The 21851-nt window shown below is 35.8% G+C and overlaps 1 protein-coding gene across 2 annotated transcripts in view; it reads left to right on the top strand.

The window, feature by feature from the left end:
• The window catches only part of LOC110023340 (protein ENHANCED DISEASE RESISTANCE 2), a 132981-nt gene that overhangs the window by 100096 nt on the left and 11034 nt on the right, over positions 1 to 21851 (top strand). The window contains exons 16-17 of one of the 2 annotated variants that reach the window (XM_020722701.1): positions 7748 to 7923; positions 13094 to 13195. In XM_020722701.1, coding sequence (XP_020578360.1) covers positions 7748 to 7923; positions 13094 to 13195 — 278 coding nt within the window. The remainder of the gene's footprint in view (positions 1 to 7747; positions 7924 to 13093; positions 13196 to 21851) is intronic. The other variant, XM_020722702.1, reaches the window with a different exon arrangement.

A 21851-nucleotide genomic window follows, 5' to 3' on the forward strand; every position in this document is an offset into this window, starting at 1 on the left:
TTTTTTATCCGAAAATCCTGTTAGTTATTCACATTCTTCTTTCTCCACTTTCTTCGATTGGTGGAATACTTTGTTCAGTAAGATTTTCTTCCTCCAACTTAATTTAATCATACAGAGTTTCTTTCTCTTAATTCTTGTTTTGATCCGTATGGATTGTGAATGGATTTTATGTTTGGTTATTTTATGTTTGGTTTTAATGGTTTTAACCAGTGGATTTACAAAATTTGCTTATGTTCATGATTATCCTCGTTTTCACTAAAGCACAGATTCTTAATTTGTATTTTAACGAAGGTGATCTTGGTTGTGCCTTATATTTTAATGCTCATTATTTCCTTTAGTCGAAATCTATATTTACTCCCTAAATCGCATGTGGTTATTTTGGATTTCTGTTTAGTTATCTAGAGTTTTCTGTTTAGTTATCTAGAGTCTGTTTAGTTATCTAGAGTCTCAAATAAATACTTTAGATTACATGTTTTGAATGGTATTTATGATTAGAAAGAACGCATTGAGGTCTTCAGGTTCCTCGTTTTGTTGACGTTTCATGAGAGCATGTTCAAGATTTCTTTAATTATTTAAGCTATATGTGGTGATGTGCTGCTCTGCTGATAATCATTGAGGCATATATTCTTATAACTGTTTTTCTCATCCAAAGTTAACGATCTATTGTTCGATTCTGCAGTAAGTCTCATCTTAATTATATATATCACTTTCACCTCACATCTCATTCTACAAGGTTTTGATTTATTGGACCAGCTGGTCTCAATAATGCCACTATTCTAAACCATTTAATTCTTATGTATTTACTTGTCTAAGGGATTAAATGTCAATTTTTTACATATATGCTACCTTTTCTGTTTTGATGAAAATGTGTTTCACTGTCTAAAAGTTTAAGCAGTAATACTTTTGATGTAATATGGGTAATATTTTTGATGTGATATGAAAATGTAAAGTCTAAGTGAACAATTCGGGTGGTTTAAATATAAAATGTAAAGTTTAAGTGTTAAATATGTAAATATTGTAAGAATTGAGTGGTATGCATGTAAATCTATCATTATTCTTTAGTGTTTTTTTTTTTTTTTTCTTGGGTTTCTTTGTTAAAGTTTTTTTTTTTTTTTTTAACTTGGTTATCTTTACCAAAATGTTAAAGTTGAATTGCCAAAAAAAAACCCACAAGTTGAAATCCTGGAGGAATGTTGATTTAATCCTTAGAGTATTGCTGGAATTGGCTTTCTGATTACATGAATTTCATGGGTTTGAATTTGATAATATGAGAATATAAGCACATTTCTTTTTGGAAAGTTGATAAAGTATACAATGATCACATGTATAGGTTTAAGGATGAACTTAAGGGTGGAAGATGGATGTTATAGAAATATTTAGGTGTTTATTTCTTCCAATCACTTGATGTGAAATATCAAAAGTTTTTGTTGGATAAGCATATGGAATGTCAAAGTGGCCTATAAGTTTGAGATGTGGGGTAACAGGCAATGATGCAGAGAACCACTAATCAGCTTTTCTTATAGTTAAAAATGTAAAATCAATATTCAATTAGTAAGATGCCCTTTCACTTCCTTAAGTCATCGGTAACCCTAACCCTTAAAAGGTTTGAGAACAGGTAGTTATAAAAGAGCAGATACCGCACAGATACTACACTTATAAAATGAAATACGACACTACACCATAGACACTACACATTAATTAATACATATATATATTTGATATCACCTACACATACACTCCACATATCACATATTACATTTCATACACCTCATATAGATCCATCACATTCTAGATTAATAAATTTAAGGCACCCCACATAGATACACTACACACCTTTAATTGATAAGTTTAAATAATACACAACAAATACCAACTATTAGACATCGACACACTGCACACTGTTAATTAATAAGTTCATATACTACATATCACTTATTTTAACATCACATATAGGTGCACCACACCCTGATAAATTCAGATACTATCTCACATGGGTACATTATACCTTTAACAAGATAAGTTCAGATACTATTTGGGTTCACCAATCCATTAAATGACAGGGTTTAGGGTTGCCCGACTCTAGGGGTGATTCGTTGGTGACTTCTGATTGATATTGATTAGTAGAATTCGATATTTCAGTGATCTGGGGGATTGAGGAAAAAAAAGATAAGTCTAGTCTGAGCCCAACCTCAAATTAAAATTATATATCCCACTTTAAATTTTCATATGCTTATCATTTAACCTTTCTTTTATAATCTGCAAAATGTTTATTTAATCCCATTACGTTATGCAATTGTAATCTATTTTGTAGTATCAGCAGAATTAACCAGATACGTTTTTAGTTGTTTCAGTTTCATTACTTTTCTTACTACATAGTTCTTTCTTTACTGTACGTTTCTTTTTTTTTATATTATATTGTACTTTTCTATATTTCCTTTGCATTTTTTTAATGTATTTTGTTACATTGCTTCTTCTTCTTTCTTTATTGCACTGTACTATATACATTCGTCTGTACTCATGCTTTCAGTTACTACCTTGTTGGCATGTTTATATAGTAGCCTGGGATAGGTCGCACGAGGCACGGTTTTCTTTCCTTTACTCTTTTCACATGACAAGATAACGACGTGGTCGGTTGACGATTCATCTTCGGACAGTGGTCAGGACTACAACAGAAGGTAGAGAGAGGAGCTTCAGCTGAAATTTTGTAGACTTAAATAACATACCTGTAGGACGTTGAGGTCGTTCGTCTAGTACGACGTAAATCCTCACACTATCTTTTAGGACTTTCTACGATTTTATATCGTACTATATAAGTCCTAAATTTTTAGGATTCCGAGATAGTCGTCTGATACGAAATAATTCCTCATATTTTCTCGGGCTATTTGCATATGACATGCAGGCACAAGTCCCGAATATTTAAATAATTTGCAAGACTAAAACATCAAATAATTTCTTTCAAAGATGTAAAGTCAAACCATAGGTTAGTTTGAAATGTCACTGAATCTTATTCGGCATCTTCGACATCTCCTACTCTTCGCTCTTTTGGATTTCGGAAATAACTGTTCCTATTTGAACCTATCCCATTTGGCTTTTCCTATAAACAATTGTGGAAACCTAAAAGTTGAATTCTTGAAGACGAAATCCTAATTTTAATCGAGAGTTTTCTTATGAGACTTCGGTTGTCTAAGATGTAATTAACTATAGGGTTTGCCTCTATAGGAAATTAATAACCCAGATTAATCTGAACTCTGTGTGTATTAGGTAGGGGAATTTGTCAGTTATAAATTTCGCAGATCAAAATAGAGTCATAAACTTTTAAGTTTTGAAGTTAAGCATACCGATAAGTGATACGTTCATCCTTCGAGATGATATATCATTTATGGTATCGTGCTGAGCTATTTAAATTATTACATATATGAGGTATGTCCGGTCTTATAATTTTCCAAAAATAAAAAAAATATATCATTTTCACAAAATTAAAATTACATTATATATTATATTAAATTTAAATTTTAAAATCTTATTTTCAAAGAAAAAAAATAGCCAACACCCTGCTGAGAAGGTGCAAATCGATCCTCTACCCAACATCGTAGTTCCTAATGAAGAACATCATACTACAGATATCTATCGAAAAGTGCTTATATCACTCACTATTATTGAAGAAGACTCACTTGCATGTCAAAACACATGAGAGTGCTTCTTTGATTCAATCAAAGATCAGCTAGTATAGCAAGCAGTTATTTCTAATGTTCAACATCCTACACATGTCCGACACATTTTAGACCAATCTACTGATCAGGCGAGTCAATCTTCGGATGAGGAATGACAAGTCTATTCTAGGAGAAAGAAGAAAACTGGAGGCCGACTCGAGCTTGGGAACTTATTGGATGATACTTTGGTCACTACTGGCAATGACACTCATCTTACCAATTTATTAGCTGGCTCCTTTCCTAAAATTAGAGGCAGAGGCAAAGCAAAATTGGGTCGCTCTCTAGCTACCTGATATTACGTTTTTTTGGCATTTTTTGTTTTTTTAGGTCTCTTGTAATTTTCTGCATTTTTTTTTTTTTTGGAACCATTTGTATGTGGTGGTTATCATGGGGGAAGGGTGTCATGTTTGGGCCCTTCCACACAATCTATATGTATCCTTATTTCTTTTTAATATGAACTAGAGAAGATGAAGATTTGCTTGAGCAAGTTTAGGTAAGGAAAAGTTTAAGAAATGTATTTAATTAGGTCCTCTTTATGAAGTAAAATAATGGAAACTTAGTACTTAAATGATGTAAATTTAATAATTAATTAAAATTTTATAAAATGAATACGCATGTTAGGTTTCCATTTTAGAAGAGTCGACGTCAGGGCAAAAATTTATGAAATTAAGTTTCTTTTAGGTGAGTACATGTGCTTTTAAATTATACTAATAATTTGTTTCTTCTCAAATATGTTTGCAGTTAATGATATCTGTGGATGTTTTATTCTGATTGAGCTATTATTTTATTTATTAGTCACATCGTTGTGAACATTGTAGCTATTCATTCATGAATTTTAATGTTTGTTTTATAAAGTACGATTGAATGCGATGAATATATATATTAATGTTGAACGTTTGTATGTGCATGACTGACTATGATGAAATAGTGCTTGATAGTATTAGTGGAGGAATACTAATGTACCCGTGCATCTGGATGAAAAATGATATTGTTATTGATGTATCTTAATTGACACAAATTTTTAGACGGCCTCCTGTGATGGTTTCATTGATATGAAATGATATTAATATGCTAATGATATAAATTCTTTTGAATAACGTGTTAAATGTTTATATTAATTCATAGAGAAGCTTAATTGACATGCATATTGTTCTTCTTTTTTCCTTGTATTGTTGTAATTTAAAAGTACGAGTATTCACTGGTTTGTTTAGCTAACTGTTATATTTAAACTAAATTTTAAGTGATTAAAAGATGAACGGTAGAAGAGAAAACCTCCAGAGAAGACGTGTGCAACCATTAATGAGGTAAAATTAATTTTAATATTTTAATTTAGTTGTCTCATTTTTTATTGCCCAAACAGGAGAATGATCTATATCATTGAGCATGGAACAATTGAATAATTGACAATGACTCATAAGAGAATGATGATGTTATCAACTTCTGGTCGATAAGGGGTAGATGCTAGTGATTTAATGGGTCCTTCAGACTGAGCCGGTGAGAGAAGTGCCACCAAGATTAACATTGGTTATTCTAGATGACATTGACAAGTAGCTGATACCAAACACATGTCAACCCTAGCTAAGTTGGTTTCAGGATTGTCTGACATACAACCTTCCTCCTAGGTTGTCACTGCTTAGGATGGTTCAACATATCATCATTTGATATAGAAATGAGAAATTTTGAGTGATTTTTAGAAATTTCTATGGAATAAATCGAGAGTAAGTTTATGTTTAGTTCGACAATGCACCCATGGACAAATGACTAAACAAAAGTGATGAACCACAACTTTGAAAATTTTCTTAAGTGTTTTGTGAGGGAGAACATTCGACAGTGAGATTCGGGTCCTTCCAAAGAAAAGGAAATGCATCTTATATTTAGGGAGAATGATGCAGAGTGGGAAGCCACAAATCACGACATATGAAATTCTTGCTATCGTGGGTTGTGATCCACGGGATTGCGGATCGTGGGAGAGGTGGCCGCACCCGGCTTACAATTTTTTGGTATTTATTTCTTTTTAGTTTTTCTTTTCTTTTTTCTTTTTCTTTTTTCTAGTATTTTCTATTTCTTTTTTCTAATTAAGATATTTCCTATTGGGTGACTATTTGTGTTTGTTTTTTGTTTCGATAATCTTTGTTAATGCTATTGTGCTCGGAGACTTTACTTTTTGTTTTATGCTCTTGGAGTGTTTTATTTTCTTTCTTTTTTAAGATGTGTATTTGTATTTTACTTAGTAACAAGTGGCAGATCCTCCTCAATACCGATATCTCACCGTTTCAAAGTTTTCTTTGCTATGTTTAGTCGAAACAGCTATTGACTGACGCCTATCACCATCCAAATTGTATCGATCGACCCTATTATTCTTCTCGTACCACTCCACAACAACCTCTCTGCAAATCCCACTTCCTAAGCACCTTGTAGTAGCCCTATAATGATATTTTGTATGAGAGCCCAACAAGCCTTTGATTTTTATGGTTTTTTGTTTCTTACCCCAAATAAAAATCCATGAAAAAAAGTTATCCCTATTATATTCTAATCCATCCCACCACAATTTATAGCCCTAACTATACATTTTTCAAATACAGTATTTCTACCTCTACAAAAAATTTGCATCAACACCTACGACCAAAGCCTAAGCCTCCGACAAATTTTGATTTACAATCTTGCATCTACCGAAATATTTATCAGCAGAAATTTACACCATATTACCCTAGTCGTCATCTCCATATCCGGTTTACGCTTAAGAAAAGCACTCATAGAAGTCTCCAGGAATTTACCATGGCGGATATGCAACAGAAAATCCTTCAACTGCAACAGAGACTTACTGCCTTCGAGAGGAGAGAAGCCACTGAGATTACCCATAGTCACAATGGTGACTCACTGATCAAGAAGAGAGTGAATCCAAATTTCTAGTGATGAAGAACCAATATCTCACTGATTTCACATAGAATATCAGAGGAGAGTTCAGGATGTTAAAGTGAAGATTGACTTGCCGGGATTTAATGTTCACATTGATCCGGACAAGTTCATTGGGTGGCTCTAGGAGATCACTTGTTTTCAGAAACTTTCAAACTTAAACATGCTCGTATTTAGGGTTGTCAAAACAGCTCGTTGTTCGCGAACAGCTCGTGTTCGGCTTGTTAAGAAGCTCGTGTTCGGCTCATTCACTAAGTTAACGAGCCGAACAAATATTTGTTCGTTCATGTTCGGTTCGTTTTGGCTCGAAATACTACTAATCAATTATATATATATATACACACACACACACACACACACACACACACACACACACACACACACACACACACACATATACATACGTATATATATATTGATCTTTGATGAGAAGAATTTTTAAAAAATTTAATTGACTACAAGGCTACAAAGATTTATAATCAATGAAAAGTAATAAATTATTAAATCAAATTCAAATAATGTTTTATATCTTGCCCTAATCCTTAACATCTTATGGCTACGTGGTTAGGGTTGTCAAAAAGACTCTTTTTAACTGCTCGTGTTCGGCTCTTTAAGCAAATGAGCCGAACACGAACACACTTTTTGAGCTCGAAATATAAACGAGCCGAACACTAGCTGAGCCTGAGCTCGCTCGTGTTCGCCTCGTTTACACCCCTACTCGTATGGAGTATTCTCAAGATGGTTGATTTCTAGGAAGTTACACCAATGAAACTAAACCGTGGGACCATTTGGCATTGTTCCATTAATCGTTTGCCTTTTTTTTTACCTAGAATCTATTATTAGAAATGTACCATGGTTTCTTATTGTCCAAACATTTGTAAGTTTATGTATGGTCATTGGATAATGAATAGTGCTGTATTTTTAATTTGTGCGTGGAACAATATGTGTGTTTTTCACTGGAGGCCTTTTTTTTATATGTATGTAATCCTAAAAATAAGTGTGTTTTTCCATAATTTTACCTCAAATGACACTTATCTTTAGGGACTCAGCATGATGAAGTGTAATTTTCTTAAAGCAACTCATTTAATTCTCTTTTCGAATGTCAACTGTTCTTGTGAATGCAGAAACAGGGGAGATAAATGAACTGGACACTACCTATCCTCCTGTTACCATAAATCCAAGTCAATTCCATGGTTCACTACTTCAAGGGAAAGGGGAAGCTGACACCAACTGCTGGACTAAGCCTAGTGAACCAGGATTTATGATAAGGGGGAAGTCTTACTTAAAAGATTGCTCTAAGGTTACTATTAATTTACTGCCATCCACGTTCTTTTAGTTTAGTTCTATTATTATTTTATTGTCTTATACATCAGCAGTACAAGAAATGAATTGAATATTGCCATTGTATGCTCTAGATGTAAAATATGAACAGAAGTTAGCCTTCTATTATTTGATTTAGTTAGAGAAATGAGGTGATAATTTTATATTGGTTCTTCCTTGCAATTTTTAGATCGATGATGGCAAGTTCTATAGAAGTTTGAATTTCTAACTTAAATTTGTACCATTTGATCGATGATTGTATTCTAATAGCAAATTATGCTAATAGAAAGATGAAAACGACTTAAACTTTGTATATCTGAGTAAATTAAGAGAATGCATTTGTTTCTGACATTGAATTTTTAGAAATGAAACTAATGCTTGAGATGCATTGTAGCACAACAAATAATAAAATTCATGACTTGACTGCATTTGAGAAACTGCACTTTATGCGTATGAATTTTGAACTATTATGAATGTGAGGCTCTGGTACATGTTTGTGGATTATATACCGTGATGTTGTACTATCTGGAATAAATTCAAGAAGAATTTGGAAAAAGTTGAAAGTTGGTTGGAGGAAAGGGACATCAGACCAAAAGAGAGAATCCGGTTTTGAAGACATTTTTAATTCACTTTAGATTGTATCTGCGCCATCAAGGGGCTCTTTTTTATAAACGATTAAGGTCCTTAATATAAATGGAAATCGAAATTTGAAATAATACTTATTCCTCTTACTAAATATTGAACATGGAATTTGTCAAACAAGGCAAAAAGTAATAATGAAGTAATCAAGATATTTACGATCCCTTATGTTGTGTTTTTTAATCTCTTAGCTCTCTTTTTTTTAGCAAAATTTTCCTCAAAGAGCCGAATGGAGATGTGAATCCAATAAACTACATAAAGCTTATTTTTTTTAGGTTAAAATTTTGCTGAGAAGAGAGATGGTTAGTATCTTGATCTGTTTTAAGAGTAATTGCATTTGTGAAATGTGCGATTAATGGTGTTTGATAAGAGTCTTTAAGAAAGAGAAATTCTTTCTTACGAAATTGGATAAGAATGCACATCCATAAACAAATTACACATGCATGCATTATGTTGAAGTAAGAACATCTTGAGTAGGTTAATATATTAAAAAACTTGGCATCTAATTGATTAAACGAGGTACATGAGAATGTTTGTTTTCTTGCTAAGAAAATAAGCTGAATTTAAATGGAAACAAATAAATGAAAGTGATTATGCTTTTTTGCCAAAGAATAACCATAAACATTTAATTCTTGCCAAGGAAGACAATTATGTGATGGAAATGGTTTTCAATATCGGTTGAGTTCTTTGAAGATACTCTTTGTTATTTTAGCAAGCCTCTTGCACATGCAGTGCTAAAAAAATGATATGCCTTCCCCCAAGGAATGGTTCTCCCAGAAAACACTTTACTGCCTAAGTTAGTAAATAAGCTTGACGACAGGAAAAAGGATTGAAAGAAACTCAGCAAAGTCTCCTTCAAATTATAAGTTGGTCTAAGAATAATCGTGAGCTCCTTTCTTTGGGGTTTTTATAGGCGCTTGGATAAAGTGTGTTTTGTTGCTATGACAAAGAATATGGTGTAGTCGTCCACACTGTTTAAGATCATGTTGAACCATCTGCCTCCATTGATGAATATATGGATAAGAAAAGGACACTTGATTAGCGCGTGGGAGGTCTTTGTTTAATGATCGTCCTAATCCTTATGACTGTAAGGTTGGTGTTGAGAAAGATTTCATTTGATTGATCAAATTGATATTTGAATCTTGAGACTAGTTCTAGTTAGACATGTATCTTCAAGCCCTAATTGTTGATGAACAAACAGGAAGACACGCTCCAAGCCCGCACATATGTTGCCCAAAATTGTGACATAAATAGCAATTCTTGTGAAAACCGCTCGAGGCGCCCCAGCTCCCAGTTTGGACGCAGGATTTCCACCTTCTCTGTCTGGAAACACTCAATGGGCGCCCATAGCCCGGAGCCTTGGAGCCGGATGCACTAATTGCATGGAAGCCAACCAGCCTGTTGTTTATGGTTGCTATAATCAGACTTCAAAACTAACAACCTCCTACTTGGAGACTGATAGCACCAAGTTCAATTCTCTGTATTTGCACCTCTATCTGAATTGCATTCATAGTTATGTATCCTGATCACGTACCGTGGTGTGGCTCACCCCGATCTCAACCTTCATGAAACCCAACTGAAGCCAACTACAACTTCCGTTTCTTGACAATCATTACCTTCGTCAATATATTCACAGGATTTTCAGTTGTATATATCTTTTTCAAGAAATAACTGACCATCTTCTAAACGAGATCAAATGAAATGATACCTGAGTTAGATTTGTTTCGTCCTAACATAAAAAACAGTGTTTTTAGCAAGATGAATCACACTCATACTGCCACTGTATAGTTTTTCAATTTCCTGTTGCTTACTCAATTCTGCCATGAAACTTCATAGTATAAAGTGCAATGATTTTCTGCAACCTGGAAACCCAACTCACAGTTGTGTTTCCCAATGTGAAGATATATCTCGTTGTACTTATAGTGTCCACATGTTTTGTCATATTTGATTCTACGAATCCCTTTAGGCTGATCCTTGCACTTTCATAGCAAAGTTCACTGTAGATTGTTCCCTTCAAATATGTAAGAATCCACTTTATCACCTCCCAATAATGTCTATCTGGATTGCCCATGTTCTTACTGATCACTCTCATTGCATATGCAATATCTGGTCTGGTACAAATCATCGCATATATCAAATTTTCAACTGTTGAAGGATACGGAGTTCTCTCCATCTGTGCTTGCTCTTCTACATATTTAAGTGATAGCTCCTTGCATAATTTAAGGTGACTACCTTAGGTAGTGCAAACTGGTTTTGCCTCACTCATATCGTACCTCTGTAGTATATTTTGAACATACTCTACCTGAGACAACTTCAGTGTTCTTGCACACTTGTCCCTGCTGATTCTCATCCATAGGATCTTCCTGGTTAGAATTAAATCTTTCACTTTGAACTCACTTGATAACTGATTATTCAAGTCCCTGATTTTTTCCACATTCGCCTCTACAATCAACATGTGTCTACATACAAGAGAAGCAGAATATAACACAAAAGTGTTTGATGAAACAACTATGTTCTATCTGGCACTTCAAGTACTCATTTTCTAATATAAACCTGTCAAACCTCATGTACTACTGTCTCCGCGCCTGCTTAAAGCCATAGAGACTTTTTTTCAATTTACAGACCAAACCTTCTTTACCTAGAAACCTTATGACCTTGTGGTTACACCATGAATAGCTCTTCTAGATCTCCACGTAAGAAAGTTGTCTCTACATCTATCTGCTCCAATTGTAGATCTACTGCTACCAGGCTCAGAACAACCTTGACAGTCGTCATCTTCACCACTGGGGAGATCTCTCTATAATCACTCCTTCCTTATGTTGGAAGCCCTTCACAATAAGTCTTGTCTTGTAGCGTTTGTTACCATTTGACTCGTCTTTCAAGTCTGTAGCCTTACTTGTTGTGCAGTACTCTTTTGTCATTTGGTAATACTATCAAATTTCCAATTTGATTTAACTCCGAAGATTGCATTTCTTCATCCATAACGAGCTCTCACCCTCTTGAATCTTCAACTTGAATGGTCTCCTCAAAGTACTTTGGTTCACCATTATCAATTAATAACAAATAGTGTAAAGAAGGAGAATACCTTTGTATGAGTTGTTTTACTCTGTTGAATCTCTTGACAACTGTTTCGACAAGCCTGCATGCAATCTCATACTCCTAGCATGCTCCGCGATTGCTCTGTTCATGTGCTCAGCCGCACCATTCTGCCGCGGTGTCCTTGGGACAGTAAACTCATACCTATATCACATAAATTCTTGAACATCTAATCACGGTATTCTCCTTCATTATCTGATCTGAGATCCTTCAGCTTCAAGCTTGTCTCATTTTCTACCATAGCCTTTCATTTCTTAAAGGCTTCAAATACATCAGATTTATGCTTTCAGAAATAAACCTACACCTGTCTCGTGCGATCATCAATGATTGTGACAAAATAGTGAGAACCTCCACACTTACCCTCTTGAATCTTCAACTTGAATGATCTCCTCAAAGCACTTTGGTTCACCACTATCAATTAGTAACAAATAGTGTAAAGAAGAAGAATACCTTTGTATGAGTTGTTTCTCTGTTGAATCTCTTAACAATTGTTTCGGCAAGCTTGCATGCAATCTCATGCTCCTAGTATACTTCGTGATTGTTCTGTTCATGCGATCAGCCACACCATTCTGCTGTAGTGTCCTTGGGACAGTAAACTCATGCATATATCACATAAATGCTTGAACTTCTAATAACGGTATTCACCTCCATTATCTGATCTGAGGGGCTTCAGCTTCAAGCTTGTCTCATTTTCTACCATAGTCTTTCATTTCTTAAAGGTTTCAAATACATCATATTTCTGCTTTTAGAAATAAATCTACACCTGTCTCGTGCGATCATCGATGAATGTGACAAAATAGTTAGATACTCTAATATAATGAACTTGAGTAGGACCCCTTACATCAATATGGACCGAATCCAGTTTCTTTTGATTTCACCATTGATCCACTTTTGGAGAAAAAACTTTCTTCTATTTGTCATAAATACAGTATTCACAGAAATCCAGATCAACTGATTTCAAACCCTAAATGCTGTTTTTTGAAAATAAGGATTTTATACATTTCTCGCTCATATGGCCAAGCCTACAGTGCCACAGACCTACATCCATCTTGGTTCCAACCACATTAATGGAATTAACCATTTCATTGATCAGATAAGAGGTGCCTTTAATGTTGAAAACGGTTATATTTTTCTGGAATTTTAACCTTTCTCTGGTCAAAATTGCTTGAATCAGGCAAATTGTTGCGAACCTGATTCTGGTCTTCCCTTCTAATCAGACTTGCATTTTATACATAATTATACCCAAGTTGGCACCTAGAGTTATGCTTACCCAACAAGTAAGGCCTTGCTTGGATCATCTACGGCAAAGTAACTCCCATGCTTTGAGTTGGAAACCATGTCTGCTTTGTAAAAGCATATTTGTGTTATTTAAGCTTCACCTTGTCATTTGTACTAACTATTCTATTGTAAAACAGGTTCCGGGGGGAGATCCTCTTCTAAAGCTTTTAGCAGTTGATTGGCTGAGTGCAGAAACTTCCATTGACAAAGTTGCGCATCATCCCAACCGTCTAGTTCAGGTATTTATAATATCATGAATGCAAACAACGTTTAAATTGTTGTCTTACAGTTTATGGAATTTTGCATTTTAGAACGTTTTTCTCAGCAAGAAAACAGTAGAACGATCCGCTTGCATTCAAATTGTTGTCTTACAGTTTGCAACTTCAGATTTGTGTTGTTGAGGCAGCACAAAGACGGGAAGAGGATATTAAGTGAGGCAAGGATTAGGATTTCTTGGAATCAATATGTACCAACCTTATACTAATATGATTCTAGTAATTTATTCAATTGATAAGAAATTGTGCTTTGCAAACAACAGAGCTCCAAAATCTTTATTCATTCTTCTAATGGTTAAAAGAACAATCTTAATAATTATCTTCATTTATTTATTCTATTGAACTTCTAGAATGAAGGAAGTGAAATGATTAAACATCTGAGCCAACTAATTTTAAAAGCCCCAATTTGTGGTATTGTGGTGCGAGTTGACGCAGAAATCGGCATGGTTTTCCACAGAAATTACGGCAAAGTAAATATTTTTTCTTTAATAATCTAAAACAACACGAATACAAGAATCTCAATTCCTACAATTCGAGAAATAGAAAATATATCCTAAACCCTAAACCTAACACAACAAACAATCTTATGCTTACCTAACCGTAATTCTATTCGGGCCTATTTATACCAAAACCTAATATTAATAAAAAAAACAAGTTGTTTTTAGGCTAATAAAAGCAAAATTGCTTTTAGTTTAGGCCATCATAACAATACTTCCCTCCAAAAAAATACATTGTCTTCAAGTTGGGAAAAAATGATGTTGTTCCTCCACCGCTTCTTCATCTAACTTTCACTATCTATCTTCTCACTATTAGAAACTAAAAGGACCTGGAGTGTGCGATCCTTACACTGCTGGCCTTGCGCATACTTCTTATCACATTGAAAATATAATCCCTCGTCCTGAACCTCTGCCTCTGTGAGGCGCTTGAAGTTGCCCTCATGCGCATACTTCTCTTCTTCAGCGTCTCGTTCTGAAATGACAATTTCTAGGACCTCTGTGTCATTGTCAGTGAGCTACTCTTGTTGAATCCTCTTATGGTGTCGCTTTTATTGGTCTTCTTCATCTGATTCTTGTTTGCCACAATCCAGACGAGCTCTACTAGCTCGCTTATTCTTTGTGGTCTCAATAGTCTGAGTGTTGATCATATGTCGGGTTTTAGGCCATTCATGAAGTTTCTCTCTAATCTCGCATCAGAAATCCCCCTCGATGTCTCAATAATAGCTCGAATCTCTCTTTATATTCCATGACAATCTTCTCCTAAGTCAAGACTAAAAATTGTTTGTATTGGTCTCCTTCTCGAATAGCTCAGAAACATTCTAACAAATAATCTTTAAATTACTCCCATGAACTAGTCAGGTATCTAGCCTCTCTCCAATGTATCAGGCTAGGGCTTTCCCCTCTAAATATAACCTTGCCGCCATTACTTTCTCCTTACTTTGTAGGTCATTCTCCATGAAGTATCGTCTCACTCGATACACCCACCCATGCACATTTTTCCCTTCGAAGATGGCCATCTTCAACTTCCCAACCCCAGCATCTCCACCTCAATTTTTTCTCCCGTTGTTGTTTCCCCCATTTATTGAGGTAAAACTCTCTCCTTTGATCATAGTCTTATCCCCTCGCTGCTTCTCTCCTTTCTTTTCCATGCTCTTTCATACTTCTTACATAACCTCTTCTCTATATTTCAGCCCAACGCCTCCATCAGAAATCTCTTATCCACTCTCAATCGGAGCCCTATGAGGGGGTTCTTGATGCGGCATGCTTTCCTTCTCGTTTTCCTCTCGTTCGATCTCCTTCCCTTTTGATTTGGCCACGAAATCTTCGGTCATCCCTTGGTCAGGGTTTTGGATTGTATCTAAATAAGCTTCCTTATTATCTCCTTAAAACTCTCGAATTGGTTTTACATGGAAGAAAACCTGTCATCTATGGAGAAAACCCTTATTACTATCATGGAGAACCTATTAGGTATGACTCATATACCATATAAGGGACAGATGCTGGAACGAAGCGAAAGAACTTGTCCAATTGACGGAGTTTTGCTATGTGGGTTGGGGGTGCGAGGGCAATGCCACGCGGTACGATATAGAGGTAATTTGGGAATTACATATTGTACTACAGGGTTTTCTCTAGGTTTATATATATTCTTGTTTGTATTCCTAGGTTATTATATCATGTATTTTGTAACATTTTTCTTGAGTTGAAAGAAAGTCCGCGCTCTGCTCCCGAGGACGTAGACATCTTTGTCGAACCTCGTTAAATCTCTGTGTGTTCTTCTGGATTTGTGTTGATTCTTGTTTCTTCTTCGCCCTAATTTCTCAACAAGTGGTATCAGAGCGAGGTTCTAGGGTAGAAAATTTTGGCGCAAGAAAAAGAGATCTTTGGCTAGGGTTCAAAATAGGCAATTCGGCAGATGAAGACAAGTAGTTCACAAATCGCGGCATTGGGGTTCTTCCGTGACCCAAATGAAGTTTGCTAGTAGAGGATCGTGACCAGCCGAGGGACTCATGACCGTGTTCGGCGACGCAACCAGTCGAATCGCAACAGATTCGGCGAGCAGGAGAGCTTCGCACGACAGAGGAGGTTTGGCTTCGGCGAATTCAAGGGTTCGCGATAGTTTTGGACCAGACGAAGAGTCCGGGCTTGCTGAGGATTCTTTGAGCAGCAGGCAAATCGCGGCAGAGGAGGCATTTGGTGCAAGTCTGCTACAGGGCTTCTTCGCAATAGCAAAGGGAGTCGAACCTCTCTGTCGTGCGATTGGCGGCAGTAGACTTTCGGGAGGTCGTCTTCTGTGAGTCGCAAATCGCCACAGTTCGTGGCATGAGTAATTTCATATGGAAATTTCTAGTCCAAAATTCGAGGTGGTGAAGTTCAATGAAACTGGTAACTTTAGATTGTGGCAAACAAGGGTAAAAGATTTGTTGGCACAACTGTGAATCTTGAAGGCTTTGCGGGCAACGAAATTAGATGCCATGGATGATGAAGATTTGGAAGAATTGCAACAACGAACGGTAGCAACCATACATTTATGTCTGACAGATGAGGTTATGTATCACGTGATGAATTTGAAATTTTCAGGAGAGGTGTTGAAGAAATTGAAAACTCAGTTTGTCTAAATCTCTGATGAATAAATTGTATCTGAAGCAAAAGCGGTATGAGCTGCTAGAAGGTTCTAATCTGGCGTAGTATGTGAATGACTTCAATCAAATAATCATAGATTTATCATGACTTGATGTGAGTATTGAGGATGAATACCGAGCAATGATTTTATTGTGTTCATTGTCTTCTTCTTATGAACATCTGGTGACTACTCTGACATATGAGAAAGAAACTATCAAAGTTGATAAGATTACTACAGCATTGTTGGCTCACAACCAACGGAAGCAGAATGCAGGGGAAAGCTCTCATAGCGACAGTTTATATGTTAAGGGTAATCAAGATCGTGGAAGTAAGAAAGAGAAGGAAAGTTCTTGAAGGTGAAATTTCAAATCAAAGTCTAAAGACGAAAGAACGATTCATTGCTACAAGTGCAAGGAGTCAAGTCATAGGAAGAGGAATTGTCCAAAGTTCAAGAAGCAGGCTGGAGAGAAAGGTGATGCATCATCGAAGTTTGTAAATATGGTACAGAGTGACAATTCAGATTGCATTGATAGTGATATGTTTTTTATTTAATTAATTCAGTTCATGGATGCATGGATTATTGATTCAGGGTATTATTATCACATAACATCTAACATAGAGTGGTTTACTTCATATATGTTAACTAATTCTGACTCAGTTCATCTAGGTGATGATAGATATTGCAATATTGTTGGTATTGGTGAAGTCAGAATTCAGATGTATGATGACACTGTTAGAACATTTATGTGATGTCAGACATATTCCAAATCTGAAGAAGAATTTGATTTTCATGGGCACTTTATATAGAAATGGTTTTATTCTTAAAACAGATGAGGATAGTGAAATCATTAGAATTGTTAAAGGTGTACTAACTATGATGAAAAGAAAGTTAATTGCAAGTAATATCTACAAACTGTTAGGGAGTACAGTTGTAGGTAGATTTCATTTTGTGGAGTCAGATGATGATAGTAAAAATTTATGACATATGCGTCTGGGTCATCTTAGTGAACGTAGGATGACAAAATTGTATAGAAGAAACTTGTTGCATGGTGTTAAAAGCTGCAAGTTCGATCTTTGTAAGTTTTGTGTTCTTGAAAAACAGATTATAGTTAGTTTTATGACTGGAAAACACAAAATTGAAGGGATTCTTGATTATATGCATAATGATGTATGGGGTCCTTCCAGGGAATCATCATTGTGAGGATCTCAGTATTTTATTACATTTATTGATATTTTTTCCAGGAAAGTTTGAGTGTATTTCTTGAAACAGAAATCTGAAGTTTTCTCTAAATTCAAGTTGTGAAAAGCTGAGGTGGAGAACCAAACTGACAGAAAGATTAAATATTTGAGATCTGATAAAGACACAGTGTACACAGATTCACAGTTTCAGAAGTTCTGTGATGAGCATGAGATTCAGAAACATTTTTCAGTGTGCAAGACACCACAACATAATGGTGTGGCAGAAATGATGAACATGTTTTTAACTAAAAGGGCAAGATGCTTGAGACTGGATGCAGGGCGTCCTAAGAGTTTCTGGGCATAGGCCATAAATATGACATGTTATCTCAGTAATAGATCTCCTCGGGCATCATTGGGTGGCAATTTTGCAGAAGAGGTATGGACAGGTAATTCTGTTAATTTCGATTATTTACGAATTTTTGATTGTCCTGTTTATGTGCATATATATGAAAGATCAAAACTTGATTCAAAATCCAAGAAGTGTATTTTTCTGGGCTAAAAGAAAAGTGTAAAAGGATACAAGTTTTCGGATCATATTGCAAAAAAGATGGTTATCAGCAGAGATCAATTTTGATGAGCAGTTCATGTTGCAGTAGAATCAGGACAAGATGCAAGGGAACAATTCCAGTTCAGTTACAGTGCAGATGGATCTAGAACAACATCGACTAATAACTGAGACAGTTGAAAGTTTAGAACAAACACCTGGTGATTCTAATACAGTTGAATTGCAGAATCACACTCTTGTCAGAGATATGGAGAGACGCATCAATATAAGGTTTCCTAGCAGATTGAGTTATGAAGATTTAGTCTCTTGTGCACTTCTTATCAGCAGCAATGATCCAGCCACTTTTCAAGGAGTTATCGCTATCTAGGAGAAAGAGAAATTGATGTGTGCAATGGTTGAAGAGATGGAGTCTTTGCAGAAAAATTGCACATGGGGAGCTAGTTCAGCTTCCTAAGGGAAAGAAGGTTATTGGGTGCAAATGGTTGTATAAAAGGAAACCTATAATATCAGAAAAAGTAGAAAAAAAGTTCAAGGCTCGACTGTTAGCAAAAGGATTTTCGCAGCAGAATGGGATAAATTATGATGAAATCTTTTCTCCTGTGGTCAAATATACTTCAATCAAAGCAGTACTTGCATTAGTAGCTATTTGGGATTTGTATTTGGAGCAGATGGATGTTAAAATTGTTTTGTATGGTGATTTGGAGGATTAGATTTACATGGAGCAGCCAGAAGGGTTCACTCAACCTGGACAGGAGCATCTGGTTTGCAGATTGAAGAAATGGTATAAGCGGTTTGACTCTTACATTATTCAGATTGGCTACAAACAATGTGAGTATGATTATTGTGTTTATGTGAAGAGTCTTGATGATCGTTCTATTATTTTTCTGTTACTGTTACTGTAGTATATTGATGATATACTGATTGCTGTAAAGAATATGAATGATGTCCGTGGTTTGAAAGTTTTAGTGAGTCAGGAATTTGACATGAAGGAATTGGGTCTTACAAAGAAGATTTTTGGAATGGAGATTCATCGAGATAGAGTCTCAAGAAGATTATGTTTATCTCAACGGATTATGTTGAGAAAGTGTTGGACAAGTTTGAGATTAGCAAAGCAAAGTCTGTGAGCACTCCATTAACAAATCATTTTAAACTTTCACAGTGTCCTAAGACATACAAAAATCAAAGACATGGCAAAGGTTCCATATGTCAGTGCAGTTGGCTTTTTGATATATGCAATTGTATGTACTTGTTCTGATTTGACTCATGTTGTTAGTCAAATTTGCAAATACATGTTTAAACCTGAAAGGCGACATTGGGAAGCAGTTAAGTGGATTTTCAGGTATTTGAAGGGTACTGTAAAACATAGAATTATTTTTGGCAGTCAGCAGAATGATCCTTCAGTTGTGGGGTACGTTGATTCAGACTATGCAGTTGATTTGGATGACAGAAGGTCTACAATTGGTATGTTTACTCTTAGTGGAGGGCCTATATGTTGGAAATCAACAATTCAGTCTATTGTGACATTATCTACAACTGAAACTAAGTACATGGCAATAGCTGGAGCTGCAAATGAAGTCTTATGGCTTCATGGGCTAGTTAAGGAACTGGGTGTTGAGCAATGTGGAGTTTAGTTTCATTGTGACAGTCAGAGTGTCATTTATTTGGCTAAGAACCAGGTGTACCATGCAAGAACCAAGCATATTGATGTTAGGTATCACAAGATCACAGAATTGATTGCTTCTGGTGAGCACTGTTGCAGAAGGTTCATACTGATGAAAAAACAGTTGATATGTTAACCAAGTCAAATACTGTCAATAAGTTCTTGCATTGCTTGGACTTGTTGAATGTTTGCAGTTGCTAATCAACATGGTAGCCCAACCCACTTCAGTTTGTAAGAAACTCCATGATGTATTTCTCCTAGGGGTCTGGATATCAGTCAATGTGGAGATTTGTTAGCTATGGCTCATATACCATATAAGGGACAAATGCTCGAATGAAGCAGAGCGATAGAATCTGTCCAATCGGGGGAGTTTCATTATGTGGGTTGGGGGTGCGTGGGCAATGCTTCGCGGTACGGTACGAGGGTAATTTGGGAATTATATATTGTACTTCATGGTTCTCTAGGGTTATATATAGGCCTGTTTGTAACCGTAGGTTATTCTATCATGTATTCTGTAATATTTTTCTTGAGTTGAAAGAAAGTCGATGCTTTGCTCCCGAGGACGTAAACATATTTGCAGAACCTCGTTAAATCTGTGTGTTCTTCTAGATTTGTGTCGATTCTTGTTTTTTCTTTGTCCTAATTTCTCAACAGAACCTTTCTATTTCGGATGTAAGTTGACTCATCTATTTCTTCAATTTTTTCTTCAAATCATCTACTTCTTTGTTGTCATATCTCCCAGTATAATTTTTTTAACAATACCTTATACTTCGAAATGGTTGTTTGGGGACTTTTGTAATGGTTGTTTGAAGGCTTTTGCCCATTGTTTGGAGCTGCAGTTTTAGGGGAACTTTTTTGCGTATTGCTTTGGGTTTCACGTGATTGCTATTTAAACACTTTTTGAGCCGACCCACACACTATTTTACCACTCTACTTGGCCGATTTTTTGGAGTCTGGTCGGTCTCTTTTCCATTCCCGTTGTTTTGTTGTGGTTTCTCTTTCTTGCTTGATGGTTTGATTTTTGCGCTTATACTCAGGTATTAAGTGTACGTAGCTTAGCAATATAGGTGTCATCGAGCGGACTGTAAGTTGGATGGTTTGGAGTTTAAATGGGCAGTGATGACGGTGCTTATTGTGTGCTAAGGTAGGAAGATAAAATTGTATCTCCTGCCTTGATGATCTTCAATGAGGGGAGAGCAGGATCGGTGATACTATTCACCATCTCTTAATGCGAAGTTGCCTTCTTACTTTCTTAGGTTTTCGATAGTTCTGGCCCGATCAAAGTGAGCGACTTGTGGACCATTTTACTTCGCCAAACACTTATACAGTTACTACACTTGCACGGGTACTACACTTCTTCGGACATCCACACAGATACTATGAACAAATTTAATTCTCAACAACATTACTTTTGACTGCTAAGTAAATTCTGTATGCATGAAAAAATTAAAGAAGCTTTGATAAAATTCTATAAGGGTCCACTTGTTAATCGCTTCGATTGTGGTCGAGAACTGCAGTGTCGTACTATACTTTGTTGTCATGTTCTTATTTTACCATGCATATCTTACTTACATTACATATCTACAGAACAACAAAATGCATTTTTTGAAAAATTATTATATTTTTAAATCTAGTGAACGCCTTAATTCATCTCTTTCGAATTTACGAGAATCTCTTGGATGAGGTAACTTACGATTGCTAACGGGAATTCTCCGGTTTAAATGTGTTTAACAACTGATTTAGACTAAGTAAATTCAAAAAAAAAAATGATGTCGGAATGAACAACTGCGATGCGGTCCAGCTCATAATGACCTTAATTATTGACGGATCCATCTGAATGCCTACACTAGACACGATATAACCAAAAAGTTTGCCTGGTCTGTCATGAAGTGACACTTCTTTTGAATGAGCATATCATTTCTCTGCTCATAATACCTTGAACACCGTCCTCGAATGATGTAAGTGTTCTTTCTCATATCGGTTGTACACCAGAATGTTGTCAAACTATACCACCACAAATTTCTCAATTTGAGCTTGGAATACCTGATTCATCAACCTTATAAAAGTGCTGGGCGATTTTTATAAGTTGAAGGGCATAAA

This window comes from Phalaenopsis equestris, unplaced genomic scaffold (assembly GCF_001263595.1).
Source record: "Phalaenopsis equestris unplaced genomic scaffold, ASM126359v1 Scaffold000224, whole genome shotgun sequence".
Lineage (NCBI taxonomy): Eukaryota > Viridiplantae > Streptophyta > Magnoliopsida > Asparagales > Orchidaceae > Phalaenopsis > Phalaenopsis equestris.